The 14956-nt window shown below is 41.6% G+C and overlaps 1 protein-coding gene across 2 annotated transcripts in view; it reads left to right on the forward strand.

Annotated features, from left to right (window-relative positions):
• Positions 1–771: 771 nt before the first annotated feature.
• RNF130 (ring finger protein 130) overlaps positions 772–14956 on the forward strand; it is a 39504-nt gene continuing 25319 nt past the window's right edge. Inside the window, exons 1-2 of one of the 2 annotated variants that reach the window (XM_035105643.2) lie at positions 772–2115; positions 14172–14363. In XM_035105643.2, the coding sequence (XP_034961534.1) occupies positions 1857–2115; positions 14172–14363 (451 nt within the window). In that variant the 5' untranslated portion in view covers positions 772–1856. The remainder of the gene's footprint in view (positions 2116–14171; positions 14364–14956) is intronic. The other variant, XM_035105641.2, reaches the window with a different exon arrangement.

The following is a 14956-nucleotide window of genomic DNA, read 5'->3' on the forward strand; positions in this document are numbered from 1 at the left end:
GGCTTTCAGAAAGGAATATTTCCCAGCCTTACCTGGAGATGAAAAGGGGCTGAACCCAGGACCTTCTGAATGTGCAGCTTTAGCATTGAGCTTGCCCCTTCCACCGTCAGACGAGCAAGGCAAGGTGAATTATGCAGACTTGAGGGGACTTGGGTCCGGGACAGAAGCCTGAGGGGATTTCTAGCTCTCATCAGAGAAGTCAATTTGTGAGGCAATTTCCTCCTTAAATGATGGGGAGGAGTGTAGTGAACTATTATGTCAACGTGTGGAAGGCACATTATAATCCGGGAAGGAAAAGGGGGCTTATGCCTGGGAAATGGAATGGCCGGTGTGAGGTAAACGGACTGAGAGAAGGAGTGATTTGCTTGACGGCAGTTTCTGTTGGGAGCACATACACACCTGTCCTGCCTCAGTGTCCAATGTGTGTGTGTGGGGGGGGGGGGTGCCGTAAAGCAATATGAAGAAGATACATATAGATGTGGAGCTGGTTTGCAGGCAGAGCTGTCCCTGAGCGTTTACCTTTTCGACTGTTCAGCTTCCCAAGAACAGCGACCACGCTCCCGCATCTCCCTCTGAATCCAGCGCAACCCAACTATTTTTAAACTAGCCCCGCCTCCGCTGCCTCAGTCCTGTAACGCTCGCGCACCCTCCCCTAGGAGTGGGTGTGACTTTTCACTCGAGTTCCCTCCCACCTCCTCGTGGCGGTGCGTGGGGGGGGGGGGGCGAGGGCGAGCAACGGGTTGGCGCAGTGCGCCTGCGCACGCGGCGCGAGAAACTACCCAGCAGGTTGCAGTTGGTGGTTCCGCCGTAAGAACCCGCCCGGGCGCTGCCGGCTGCGGTTGTTTCCAAGCTGAGGGGGGAAAGGGAAAGGCTTGACGGTTGCTCGGTGGGTGGGGCTGCTGGCGCCGCGAGCTCCCTTTCGGCTGTTGGTCGCGCGGCCGGACTGAGCGAGGGGGGTGGTGTGGGAAGAGGAAGAGGAGGGACCCACGAAGCGGCCGAAGCCGAGTCGGCCTCCATGGAGCTTCCGCGGCTCCTGACTCCGCCGCAGTCGATCGCCTGGGGCTGGGGAGAGTCTGTGGAGGCTGCGCGCGAAACTGGGCTGCTCCTCGGGACCCGACAGCAAGCTTGAGGAGGGCCGAAGGCTCCGGGGCGGCCGAAGCAGCGGCACCGAAGCGCTCTCCTTGCCAAGCCGCAGGCTGTCTTGTCTCTCTGTGCCCCTCGGGTGGAGCGGCGACGCTAAGTGACCGCTTCCCCCCCCCCCCTCGGACTAGACTGGCGACCGCTCCTTCCCCGCGGCCGCCCCCGGAGATACGAAGCCCCGCCGGAGCGACCGCCGCCACCTGCGCTTCTCTGCCCACCTCTTCATCCATCTCCTTGGCAGAAAGCGAAGCCCCAGAAGGCGAGCGGCCAGGCCCAGAGCTGTCCCTCTCTTCGGGAATCGAATGACGGACTGCTCGGCCTCTGGAGCCCCATCCTCTCCTTTTATAGCATTTGGATCCCAGTGGCCCCCTTTCCTCGTCTCCTTCGAATAAGCTGTTGTGTGTCGTCTTCCTTGCAGCTGCTGTAGCGCTTAGGTTATTATCCCGGCTTCTTCGTTCTGATTCGTTTCTACCTTTGAAAACCCGATATATATATATATTTAAAAATCTCCTTTCCCCCACCATCCATATCATTTTAAGCTTCCTCCAGTGGCTGAATGTATGGAAAGGACTAGGCACCCAGGGTGGCTCTCTTGCTTCTTTTAGCGATTCTAATTCCTTTTTATTATGATATGGAATAACATGCATTTATGCACACAATAATATTTTGTTCAAGAGACGTTTTGAAGATAAAATTTACATTTTTCAGGGCTGAAAATGTTCCTAAAGTGGGTTTTGCCTTATTGGAGCTATTTATCCTCTGTGCCCATTTTGGTCCTGTTTAATTGTTACGCTCTTCCAGCTAGTGCAGATAATGCTAGTCAAGCATATTATACAGCCCTCATAAATGTGACTGTACTGAGTCCTGATCGTTCAACACCTACTTTGCTGATACTTGAGCGTGGGCGCTATGGACAAGATTCTCCCAAAGTAGCTGTCAGAGGTCAACTTCTGGCACCTCTGCCAATCAATGGAGGTAAGGATTTCCTTTGGTTCTTTCTCTTTAGTTTAAATGAGGCTTTGGTTTGTTAAGCTTTCCTTACAGTGCACTTTAAAAATTTTCACAAAAACTATCAAACCCTTTGCCCATTGGTTCAGGTTGGGTTTCAGTAATTCCTTATTTAAGCAATCTGTAACTATGAAAGTCAGTTTGTGGACTGACCTGTGAAGTACATTTGGGTGAATGTAGTACAATTTCCTTTACCTTTGCCTAGTACAATTTTACACATTTTTTTAGGTGTACACCTAAAATACATACACACATGTTGAAAACACATGTATCATAGGCACTGCTTTTCAGCCTGCTGGGAGCTGCCTGTCAAGTTGCCCCTCAGAAGTAAATCTGAGTTTGTTGCCATGTAATGTGTGAGTGAAATGGCTCTTTGTGAGTATTCAAGGGCATTGAACGCAAGATTGATTCTAAGCCTCCCACATAAGAATCTACTATGGTATCACACTAGTTTCAGCCAACAGGCAAGAGTGATGGTTTCTGCATCTGCTGCAAATTTCTACAGCCTTCCAGGTTTGGGTGATAATAGTGGCAAGGTTCTTCCCTCTAAGGAGGTAAGCAACATATCAGGGAACTAATTGCAAGCAATCTGACTGTGGGTGCCATCTGGCCCTCGAAAACAAAGCTGAGACTAAGGCCAGTCAGTCTATAAATATGTTGCTTTAAAGTGAAGTTCCATCTAGAACAGGCAATCCCGCCAATAGCAGCTCTCTATAAAAAGAATATTTTTCCTAGTCCTTTGAAAGTTAATCCATTAATTACTATTACATTAATTTAGATACATGGGTAAGTCTTTTTTTTAAAAAATCTCAACCTGACAGTCTCTTGGGTACCTTTTTAGTTCTGAAGGACCTTGGAGCAATAAAGTTCTATTCTACCTGATATCATAAATTGATGCTTAAGATTTGTTTTAAGTTGTATAAGAGTGCTTTGTATATATTTATCAGATCCTTATACGCAGTAGCTTGATTTTTTTGTCACAGTTGAAAACTTGCTTAGAAAAAATGGTTGCTCTGGAATGTAAGCATAAGACATACATTAAGTATGCAGTGTTATAGCTATTGTAAAGTGGAAAGTGCTATGGAACTAATTTTTAAAATTGCTATTTGGACATACATGTAGCCTAAGCGTTAAGTGGTGAATAGGTTCTAATTTAGTACTTCTGTGCAGTTAATTGTCAGCACTCTGAGTTATGTGATCTTATGCATGTCTGCTCATAAGCAAGTCTCATTGTAGGACTTACTCCTAGGTATACAGGTATGTGTATAGTATTGCAAGCTTAGGCCTGTATTATTTTCTACTTCCTATTTTTTCTTCATACCTCACCTTCTTTTTAATTTTCTTCTATTTTTGTGCTCTTTGCATGTTAACAGTTTGCTTAAAACCTTGTGTAATTCATTTCAATACTGTAGGTGTTTCCTTTTTTGTCCCCTGAAACTAACATTACATGCATGCTGAGAATGACATGCCCTAAACATTTAAAAATATTATTTGGAACAAATTTAATAGAAAACAATACATAGTTGTTTGAGGTTATAGATGTTCTTCATTTTGTGTTATCTTGACTGTTAAGGACCTATTGATAGTACAATTTAGTTTCAGGTATATCTGAATGTCCAAGGAATAGACATGGGCACAAAGCATTTCAGCCATAATTATCTATCTGGATTCAGCTTTAGTTAGCTTGTCTGTATCCAGTCGCCAACTCTAGCCAGACAGAGTCTGCAGGACATGAACTGAATGACATAAACGTATTGATAACTCTAAAGTCTGTATAAATAGAGTTCTCCAAACTGAAAGGTGGGGGACCATGGTGAATAGCATCTTGTACGTGGACAGCAATTGAGAAATAAAAAGCAGGACACAGAATGCTCCTGCATTGTACCATTTGGGAAGAGTGGGCTGTGAGTATGAGGTCCACAAATTACTGACATTTCACACCTCTCTTATGAACAGTTTGTGCCTCTGAAGGACAGTTTACGTCTCTGGAAATTATCTATTTTGTCTCTTCTTCTTTCCATCACTCTTTCCATCAGTTCCTCTTTCCATCACAGGAATAGGTTTCTCCTTATTTGGGGGAGGGGTGGAATTAAAAAAGCCAGAACTTGAATAATTTTTAGGGGCACTTTTTTTAACTGAATCCCTATTCCAGTTGGCTTTATTTTATTTAAATAATTTTAAGACTGTTTTAAAGCAATTCTTTCATCTGTTGTTTGTATGTTACTTTTCTGATACTGAATGGAAAATAGTGTGGCTAAACAGCTTTTAGACTGCTAGAAAAGTTGTTTTATTTTAAAATAGAAAACCACTAATTTTAGTTAGTCAGCATTATAGGTTATGAAATTCCACCCCTCCAAATTACTGCAGTTTTAAAATAATCATTAAAATTTGGTCTGATGATCATTTACTGGGAAAGCTAAATACACAGCAGCCATTAACTATTTACCCCTTATTTTTTTCCTTGTGTGTTGCTCTACTTAGGCTGTTCTATATCAGATGCATTGTCTTTAAGCAGTTAATATGAGAGTGAAATTGAAGTCACACATTTTAGAATAGGCATGTAAGCTGCTGTATGTAGCTTATTTTTAGTATTTTGAGTGTCAGTTAACCTGAATATGTCTGATCTCGATAGTTGTACCAGGTGACCCTTTTATATCATGCATTCACTGTTGTGAGTCAATTGAAAATGAATACACTCTTCACACTGATTGGGTGCTTCATAGCAAGATACATAGTAAGGGTAGGAAAGGCACTTGAAATTGTTTGCCAGTGTGTTGTGTACATCTGCTAAATGCAGCCTTCTACATCCACAGTAAATGTTCAAGTGACATTTTGTGGTGGTAAAGCAAAGATTGAGTCCTGTGCATAGGAGCAGATGCATAGTGTCAGGTGGAGATGGGCTGGCACTTGCACGTTTCTTGATCTGTTACTATGCCTGAGAAGAATGGGTCTTTAGTATTTATTAAAGCATTTATATACCATGTTCTCCAAGTAACTGAAGGTGGTGTACATGCTTCTCTCCCTTCTTACTCAATTGACACAACCATGTGAAGTTAGGTTGAGAGGTTGAGACTGGGCCACTTAGTTTAATGGCCGAGTGAGGTTTTGAACACTGGTCTCAGAGATCCTAGTCTAACCATGATATCACATTCATTGTGATTAAGGATAGATACCATCTAGATCATTTTTATTTCCATAAGAAGTCCAAGTTCTTGAGGTAAATGACATTGTCATCAAATTTACTGTCTCTGAACTTTGGGGTAGGTAGTAAAGATTGTGCCTATGTGTGTTGTAGTGGACTGAAATTTTTGCACTTCAGTAAAGTGACTGAATTGAATTTCATGAATAAACTCTAGTTGTGAAGGCATTTGCAATTGGTAAGAGTATTAAGATTATTTGCATGTTTCCATTTCCAGGTAAAGTTCTGTCTTTTTACTGCTGTTTTATTATAATAATTTTATACAGTCATACCTTGGATTGTGAATGCTGCAGGTTGCGCGTTTTTGGGTTGCGGACCACACTGAACCTGGAAGTACTAGAACGGGTTACTTCCGGGTTTTGGCACTCGCGCATGCGCAGAAGTGCTGGATCGCGTCACACGCGTGCGCAGACGCAGCACTGCGGGTTGCGAACATGCCTCCCACATGGATCACGTTCACAACCTGAGGTATGACTGTACTGTATAGTGTTCTTGTATGTATTTCTCATTCCACCTGGAGGGTACCAAGTTGGGGAAGGCTGTTAAATGTGATGCAGATCTCTACTGCTTGTTCTTTGAAACAGGGTTTTTTTGTGTTTTGTGAAAACATTAGATATTCCCTGAAATAGTTTTCCTTTGGAAAAGTATTTTAGACAATATCTAATGTTCACTCTGGAAAAAATAATTTGAATCATATGTGATGTGATGAATCCTAATCCATAAATGGTTATGTATCAGAAAAATCTTTAAAATGTTATCAGATAGTTTTTATTCAATAAATCAAACTTAAGGAAAACTTTATTCAAATTGAAGGAAACCATTACCTCCAAGATTAGATAACAGAGATACTCTTTAAGAAAAAGAAAATTATAAAGGCCCCAAACGTATTGGTATTTGTGAAGATTTTTTACTGGAATAGAACTGGAGTGGGTTATTTTGCAAAAATTACAGCTGAAGCTAGTTCTGGGTTGGCCTGGGTGTAACTGGTGTTTTTGTCAGAAGTAAGCAGTATTGTAGCAGAACCACCACATTGAAGCTTAGTTGTTTTTCGTGGATGTGTGGATTTTTAGAGAGCAGCTATTTGTGTAGACCAGTGTTTTCTAACTGGGGGCCATATGGCCCCCTGGGAGGCCCCATGATATTCCAAGGGGGCTGCAGGTGAAAATCACACAAATGGGGGGGGGGCACAGCACGAGGCTAGGGGGCTACAGAGGGAAGTGAGAAGTGAAGATAAAAAGAACATAAGAGATGACAGAACACAGCTGGTGAATATTTTATACTTCTTATGTGATATGAATGGAGGGTGGTTTGAGGGTGATGTGAAGATTGTTAAAATGTTGGTCACATTGATCTGATCCCATTTTTTCATATAATATAGTTCAGAAGCAGAAATATTTGCACTCACATGCACATGTTGGCAAGAGAAAACTATGCTAAAAGTATTTATGTATCATAGATTTTAACTATATTAAGTAAATTCTATTATCTTTTCTTCCTCCTCTTCTTCCTCTTATTTATTGAATTTGTTAGTCACTTTATCTTGCCCTGGGCAACCCAGAGCAACTTAAAACCAGACAGACAGACAAACCAAAAACCCCACATAAGATACATTAAAACTTAGAGGAAAAATTATATACATTACAAATGTCATTTCTACTTTTGTTTTATTCCCAAAGTAGCTTGGGGCAAATTTGTGTCTGTGGGAAAAGGTGCCTGGGGAGACCTGCTTAACTGTTTTCCCTTCCTCTCTGGTCATTTTGCTCACAACTGCCTTCCCCAAGCTACTTTTCTTCCATAGGGGGAAAACATATGGGAACCCTGCATCTTTTCTCTCACAACTTAAAAAGGAGCTGAACATGTATGATATTGAGTTAAAACAACTACTGAATGAGAAAGAATTAAGCAGCTCCCCACCCCTGCCATCTTGTCCCAGGCTGATTTGTGTTTAACCAGCACAAGGATGAAAGGATTGTAGAACTCCTCTTAACAAGTACTTTGAGCCTCAGGTGACTAAATGTTCTGATATTGCCCATCCAATTCCAAAGTAGCCTAATTTAAAACTGTTTCAATTTATAAATGCGTGTTCTAGTTCTAAGCTTTTTAGGACATATTTTCTCCACAGTGCTGTGAAAACTACCACATGTACTGTAGTCATATTGCTTGATACTTTGGGCAAGGTTTTTGATATTAGCAGGTGGATGTTATAAGCATTTATTTCAGTTCAAGCACTTTGGAGAGGGAAAGAGTAAGATGTTGCACAATGAATTTGTTAACTATAAGCAAATAACTGCTGAGCAGTCACTGCTGCTTCCTCTTTGAATTAAGCAAATGGTACTTCCGTATTCTTCAGTAAATTTCAGTTGTAGCCAGAACTTGGGTGACTGCTGAAACTGATAACTGAGGGAAATCTGTGTTGCATCTGTCGGAAGAATTTCAGTCAAGATGGGGAGCTTATTGGACTCTTTTATTTCCTGACAATTGGTCATACTGGCTAGTGCTGATGGGAATCCAAGAACACCAGGAGAGGCACTGGTTCCCTATCCTTGGCTTAGAATCACAACAATCAACATTTTTGAGACATTCCTGTAAAATAGGAATGAGTTCTCAAAAACTTTTTTTTTTCAGAGAACACACATTCCGTTAAATCTAATACATGTCCCCAATTTTGTGGTAAAACTGAGAATGAGAGGAAACAAAATATGTTCATCAGGGAATTAACCTGAATGTTTACATGAAATTGTTAATTTGATAATGTAATTGTGAGGGGAAGGCAATGTATGCTGCTAGGTGTTAGTGCTGCTTCTGCCTTTTCTCTTTATACTGATACAGCATTTTTGCAACACAAGTGGACCTGCAACAAAATATTACCTTGTAAATCCACTGTGATAGTGGGATGTTTGCACATTTATGGTCCGCCTGGTTTCTCTTTTTTGAAAGACAGTGAGTAAACTAATACTTCCATGCAATACAACCATCACTGAAATAAGTTCCATTGCAGCAGTTTTACAGTACCGTACTTCCAAATAAGCTTAAAATTGAACAACATCGCTGTGTTAAGGAAATGCCTACATCAAATCCATTGTACAGTATCAGGAGTTTACTTCTTTTGGTGTACAGCATCTGCGGGGGACAATGGAGGAGTGCACTTTTGGGGGTGAAGTCAAATCGGAGAGTTACAGCACCTGCTATGGCTGTAGAGACACTAGTATGGATGAGATGTGTTTTGTTACAGCTCAGGCAGATGAAGGCACCCAGTTGTGCTGCTGCAGGTCCACCAAGGCGTTTCTTCTCTCTGTGCTCCTCTCAGAGGTCCTATTCCTTCTCTGGTCACTGCTGTGGATACACAACCTAACTGTCTGTTTCCAGGCACTGCTGTTATATGCAAGGGATTCCCACACAGCAGGGTTGATGTTGCCAGCCTTTATGTCACATTTGCAGTCATCTTTGTAATGCAGAGTTGGTCTGTCAACAGGCCTGGTGCTTTGGGATGCTGCCATCTTCCATTCTGTGGACATGAACAAACCAGCATTTACTAGCTTGTTTATTTTTTAAAAAATATCTGTACCAAACTTCAGTTATATCAACTCAGATTAGATGTTTCTTTTATTTGTTTATTGCATTTATATCCCACCTTTTTTTCCAAGAAGCTCATAGTGATGTATATGGTTCTTTCTCTCCCCTTTTTACCGTCACAACCCTGTGAGATAGGGTTGCGAAACAGTGACTGGTGCAAGGTCACCCAGTGAGCTCCATGGATGATTAGAACTCTAGAAGGAATCTCCTAGCAGAATGGGGAAGGGGGCAATGGAGGGGGGCAATTCTCCTCCCTCTCATAGCTCCCTGCTTCCCCGACCCCATCTGCTTCAGGGGATTAGGGATCCTCAAACAGATGGTGGCATGGGACCTGTAGTGGGGAGGGGAATTGTCATCTTGCTTCATTTCACTGGCAGGTTCCTTTCATTGGTGACCAGCATTCTTTACCAACCCATTTGTGTACTTTTGTAATATGTGAACATTCTCAATTTCATCCATCCATTTGTAATCTGAAGTAATACAGATTGTCACATGGGCAGGATGAGTCTGTATTTAAGTAGTCAAGAAAAGGTGTTTCAGGGAAACTTGTTTACAGAAAAGTGCACCTGCAATTTAGTTAGAGGCATGTTAGATTCCCTCCACCCCTGAAATTTATATAATGTGTACATCTCGGTTGTGGATAAAAGTCAAGAGAGCCATCTGTAACAAGAAGCATCTGATCAGCACTGTCTGCTAGCTGGTAACCAATGTGTTGCAGTGTTACAACAAAGTACTGTACCACTTTGAGATTTAGATTCTCCTTTGGGGTGGATTATGCTCCAAAATTCTGTGGACTGAAATTACTTCAAAAATAAATAAATATGCAACTGTCTGAGCACAGTTTTGCTTCAGCTTACATGCTTTTCTGCAGAGTCTATTTCCTGTAGCTCAAAAGATGACACCTGGGGATTTCTGTTTTTCTCTAATTAGCACAACTAAGCAAGTGAGCCATGTGTAACTTCAAAAGTTTCTCACACGTAACACATAGAAAATGCAGAAAATTTTGCTTCTAGCAGGTACAATAGCTACCAGAAAATAAGCAGTTGCATACTTCATTGCAAGCTCTTGGAAGGACCAGGAAGGATACTTAATAGGATGGTGAAATCCTATTTTCTGCATGTTTTGTGGGACAGACCAGTTTCTCCAAATAATCCACTACTTGTTGAGTATTGGAGCATTACAGCAACTTGTTGAGTATTTGGGTATTATAGCATCACCTGTGCTGTAGGCATTGAACACCACTACTGAATAAAAAAGAATTAACCAACTTGAAAGACAAGACCTTAGATAGCAGTTTTGCATGCAGTGTTAGATCAGAGGGAATATTAAGTTTAAGTGGCTTAGCTCTAAATGATCCAAATGATCTTTGAAAATCTTTGAAAAACTGGAAAGCATAGCAAATTTGCTGCACCCAAGAAGTTAAGAATCCATTCTGAGTGAGCTAAGGTGGAGGGTGGTTTTCAATTTGAAATAGACAAGGCTGATGGAATTTGGCACTTTATTGAAAAGCGAAAACATTTTATATAGTGACCTTTTGTACGATTGTGAAATGACATAAATGACTTCAGATCACATATTTTTAAATAAGTGATTTGTATAAGCTTGAAATTACTCTTAAATTGCTTTTCATTATGCCATGGAGACTTTCCAGCATATATATTCAGAGTCCTCAGCTTGGGAAAAATATACATTAGAAATGGATTCTAAATAACTGATCATAGATGACAGATGATAATGGACAACTATTGACAATTAAACTTGCTGACATGGTTGTCTGTGTCCTTTACAATGCTGATTGATGAGTCTGGCACTGAAGGTGTATGGTAGTATCCCTTAGTTCCAGTAAATATTGGAAGATTCTATGAGAAGCTATGAAGAGGACAGAGATTGCCAGCCTGTTTGCCTTTCTGATACATGTAGGGGCACAATTGGACATTGTACTGATTCAAAGCTACCATAAAGATTGACCATTACATCTTGCTGAATTAGCCATATCAAGTTGTATACATTTTTTTGGGGGGGGATCTTTCTCATGTTTTTTAAATCATTGACATACTTTTGTAAATCAAGAAATCATTACTAAAAAAAACTATGTGCAATGTCTCTTGTATTTTTTCCATGTATCATTTTTACAAATCTGTTTCATTTGTTGAGACATTGGGAAGAAAAAGGGGGAAAGAGGTGGACAGGGAGGGAAGGTGGGTGGGATGACAATGTTTCTATTTTACTTAATATATGTAGGGTTTGTTGTCAGCGTTGCTTGTGCAGGTTCTCTGTTGTTTGCTTGTGTTACTTTGGTGATGAGAGAGGTTGGGGTTGGCCTAGGGCACTGGTGTCAAACACAAGGCCCGGGGGCCAAATCCGGCCCGCCAGACCTCGTCATGTGGCCCGCCGAGCGCCCCAGCCAGCAGGACCCAGCAGTGGGACCTTGCTGCTGAAGCGCCGTGCCAACAAAGCGCGACAAACAGCTGGGGCCGGGGAAATGCTTTTTGCCCCTGGGTCCCTTCGCGCTCTTTTCTGGCGCTGAATCAAGGCGGCGACCCCCCCCTTCCCTTTCTTTCTTCCTCTCTCTCGTTCTTATTCTTTCTTTCCCTCTCCTTCCTTCCTTCTTTATCTCTGTCTTCTCTCCCTCTTTCTTTTTCTTTCCTTCTTTATTCCTTCTTTCCTACTCTTCTTTCTCTCACCTCTTTCCTTCCTCTCTCCCTCCTGCTCCCTCTTTTCTTTCTTTCTTTCTTTCTTTCTTTCTTTCTTTCTTTCTTTCTTTCTTTCTTTCTACCTACCTTCCTTCCTTCCTTCCTTCCTTCCTTCCTTCCTTCCTTCCTTCCTTCCGTCCTTCCCAACTTTCTTCCTCTCCCTCATTCTTATTCTTTCTTTCCCTCTACTTCCTTCCTTCTTTCTCCCTTTCCGTCTTCTCTCCCTTTTTCTTTTTCTTTCCTTCTTTATTCTCTTCCTTATTTCCTACTCTTCTTTCTCTCCCCTCTTTCCTTCCTTCCTCCCCTCCCCTCCCCTCCCTCTCCCTCTCCTCAGAAACATAGGATGCTGCTTTATACTTCTGGCCCTTAAACCCTGGAACCAGGAGAGCAGCTTCAGTGAGTCAACCTCAGCCAGTCCCTTTGGTGAAGGGTGGTGGCTCACTGGCAGAACATCTGTCCTGCATGCAGAAGGACCCCAGCATCTCCAGGTACTAGTAGCTCTGCAAAGGTCCTGCATGAAACCCTAGCGAGCCTCCACCACCCAGTGCAGTTACCAAAAATCATTTTTCAATAAATTGTACAATAATTGTACATTTGAATATCTACTTGCCATTATTCTGACTATGTTTCTGCTTTCAGAGCTAGTTATTACTTACATTATTACAAAAAACAGTAATAATTGAATGCAGTGACAATAATTTATGATAATAAAGAGTGGACACATAGTCCTACAGATACAACCGGCCCTTTGAGGGTGACCAAACTGCTGATGCGGCCCCCGATGAATTTGAGTTTGACACCCCTGGCCTAGGGTGTGATTGTTCATTTGTGGTTGGCTGTGATGGTCTTTTCATGTGTTTTTCATGTGTGAGTGGGGTCGGTGGGTGTTTTGGATTAGGTTAGCCATATTGATTTGTATGCTGTTGGTGAATTTTTGTCATTACCTTGTTGGGCTGTGGATAAAGGGGATCCATACTGGGGTGAAGGTGTCTTCTCCTATTTGTCCCCATGTCAGTTTCAGCTTATTACCCAGTAGTTAATTTTTCCAGTAAGGCTGTTTCCCATACTATCTGGTACCATTTGTCCATGCTTACTCCTGATAGGTCTCTCCAGTGTCTGGTTATGATGTTTCTGGCTGCTGAAAGTAGGTGGGTTGTGAGTTCTTTGTGGTGTAAGTGGGCATTATTGTCTTGGAAGATGTTTAGTAGGGCCAATTCTGGGGTGATTTCTAGTACTTCTTTGGTTATTTTACTTATTTCTCGTATGGATGTTGTCCAGAATAGTTGGATTTTGGGGCACTCACTCCATATGGAGATATGTGCCTGTGGAGGTGCACCCTCTCCAGCATTTTGGTGAGGTTCCTGGGTGTATTAGTGCTAATTTTCTTGGCGTTAGCTACCACCTGTAGGTGAGTTTCAGAGTGAGTTCTTTTCTTTTCACTGATATGGATTTAAAGTGGGGTTTAGACCACATTCTGGTCTATTGAGTGGGGTCAATCTCATATCCTATGTCATCTTCCCATTGTTTTTTTATTGCGTCTAGAGATTTCGTGGGGTTTTGGAGTAGTAGTTTGTATATTGCGGATACCATCCCTCTAATCATTGACATAGTTAATAAAATCATACCAAACTATAGCAAATAAAAGTCTTTTTTTGCTCTGTCCTCTATACTGTATATTCTTAGTTTATAAGCTAGCTTTTACAATAGGACTGTCTCCCAAGTACCAAGCAATTGATGAAAGGTAAAAGGACCCCTGACAGTTAAGTCCAGTTGCAAACGACTCTGGGGTTGCGGCGCTCATCTCGCTTTACTAGCTGAGGGAGCTGACGTTTGTCCACAGACAGTTTTTCTGGGTCATGCGGCCAGCATGACTAAGACGCTTCTGGCGAAACCAGAGCAGCGCACAGAAACGCCGTTTACCTTTCCGCCGGAGCGGTACCTATTTATCTACTTGCATGTTGATGTGCTTTTGAACTGCTAGGTTGGCAGGAGCTGGGACCGAGCAACGGGAGCTCAGCCCGTCACGGGGATTCGAACCGCCAACCTTCCAATTGGCAAGCCCTAGGCTCAGTGGTTTAGACCACAGCACCACCTGCGTCCCTATACCAAGCAATTGGAGTACTAAGCTATTAGAGATTTTTAAATAGAGGTTGGATGGCCATCTGTGATTCTGACATTCCGGGCAGGGGTTGGACAGGATGACCTTTTGAGTTGCTTTCAAATCTGCAGTTCTGTGATTCTAAATATATACATAAATTTTGTGCAACTCAAGATGACAGTAGTACATGAACAAATTTATCCTAACGTTTTGCCATTCCTCTGACCAGATATTGAAAATATTCACTAGTAGGTATTCTGGAACTAAAAAAATCTTTAAATGTAATGATCATAATGATCAAATATGGTTAACACTTGCAAATTATTATTTAGCTTAAACATTGCTTTGGGTTCTGCAAATAGTTCTGGTCTCATGACTAGAGAATAATTTTAGCCAGTGATCTGCTTTTTAAGATATTTTTATCAACGAACTTTAACTGGCATCTCTTTCCTTTTTTTAGTTTCAGATCGTTTAGGCTGTGATCCACGAACTCGGTTTCCAGTTCCTACAAACAAGCAGTGGGTTGCCCTACTGCAGCGAGGAAATTGCACCTTTAAACAAAAAATATTACGGGCAGCTTTACATAATGCTTCAGCTGTGGTAATTTACAATAATATGTCAAGTGAGGAGCCTGTCACCATGACTCATCCAGGTAAAGGCTAAGATATCAGATATTCCTTTCTCCTCATTTTTTCCTTATTTCCCTTATGTTGTAAGACTTTTAAAAGTATTTGTGATTTGTTTTTAGATATGTTCAGATACATCATGGTGGATAGTTAACAGCATTTTGTCTTTTTTGTGATTATCAAGCGTGGAAGTTGGTCATTCATTCTTTGATTTATAAAAGTGCTGGGAAAAGTGCTGAGACTTGCAGTCTCCACTAGCTGCATGACCACAGCATATTGTCATGTCTACTTTATTTGTGATAGAGAAGAAAACAATGTGCTTAAAGTCTGTAACAGAAACTAGATGGGAAGAAGGATAAGTATATGGAGTATGGTTTGTGCAACAATCCCTTCCAATGCATATTTGCATGATTGCATTAACTGTGCTCAAACATTCTACAAAAGACACATGATCTATAGAAACCCTTTATGACAGCTTTCCATTAGCAGAGTATCTGAAAATGCAAGACTTGGAGCCTGTATTGCGCTGTTGAACTATAATAGGTATACTATTTCTCTGACAAAGGGAAATCTTCAGTTGCATACTTCATAGACATAGGTTAATAATGTTGGAAATCTT

This window comes from Zootoca vivipara, chromosome 2, assembly GCF_963506605.1.
Source record: "Zootoca vivipara chromosome 2, rZooViv1.1, whole genome shotgun sequence".
Lineage (NCBI taxonomy): Eukaryota > Metazoa > Chordata > Lepidosauria > Squamata > Lacertidae > Zootoca > Zootoca vivipara.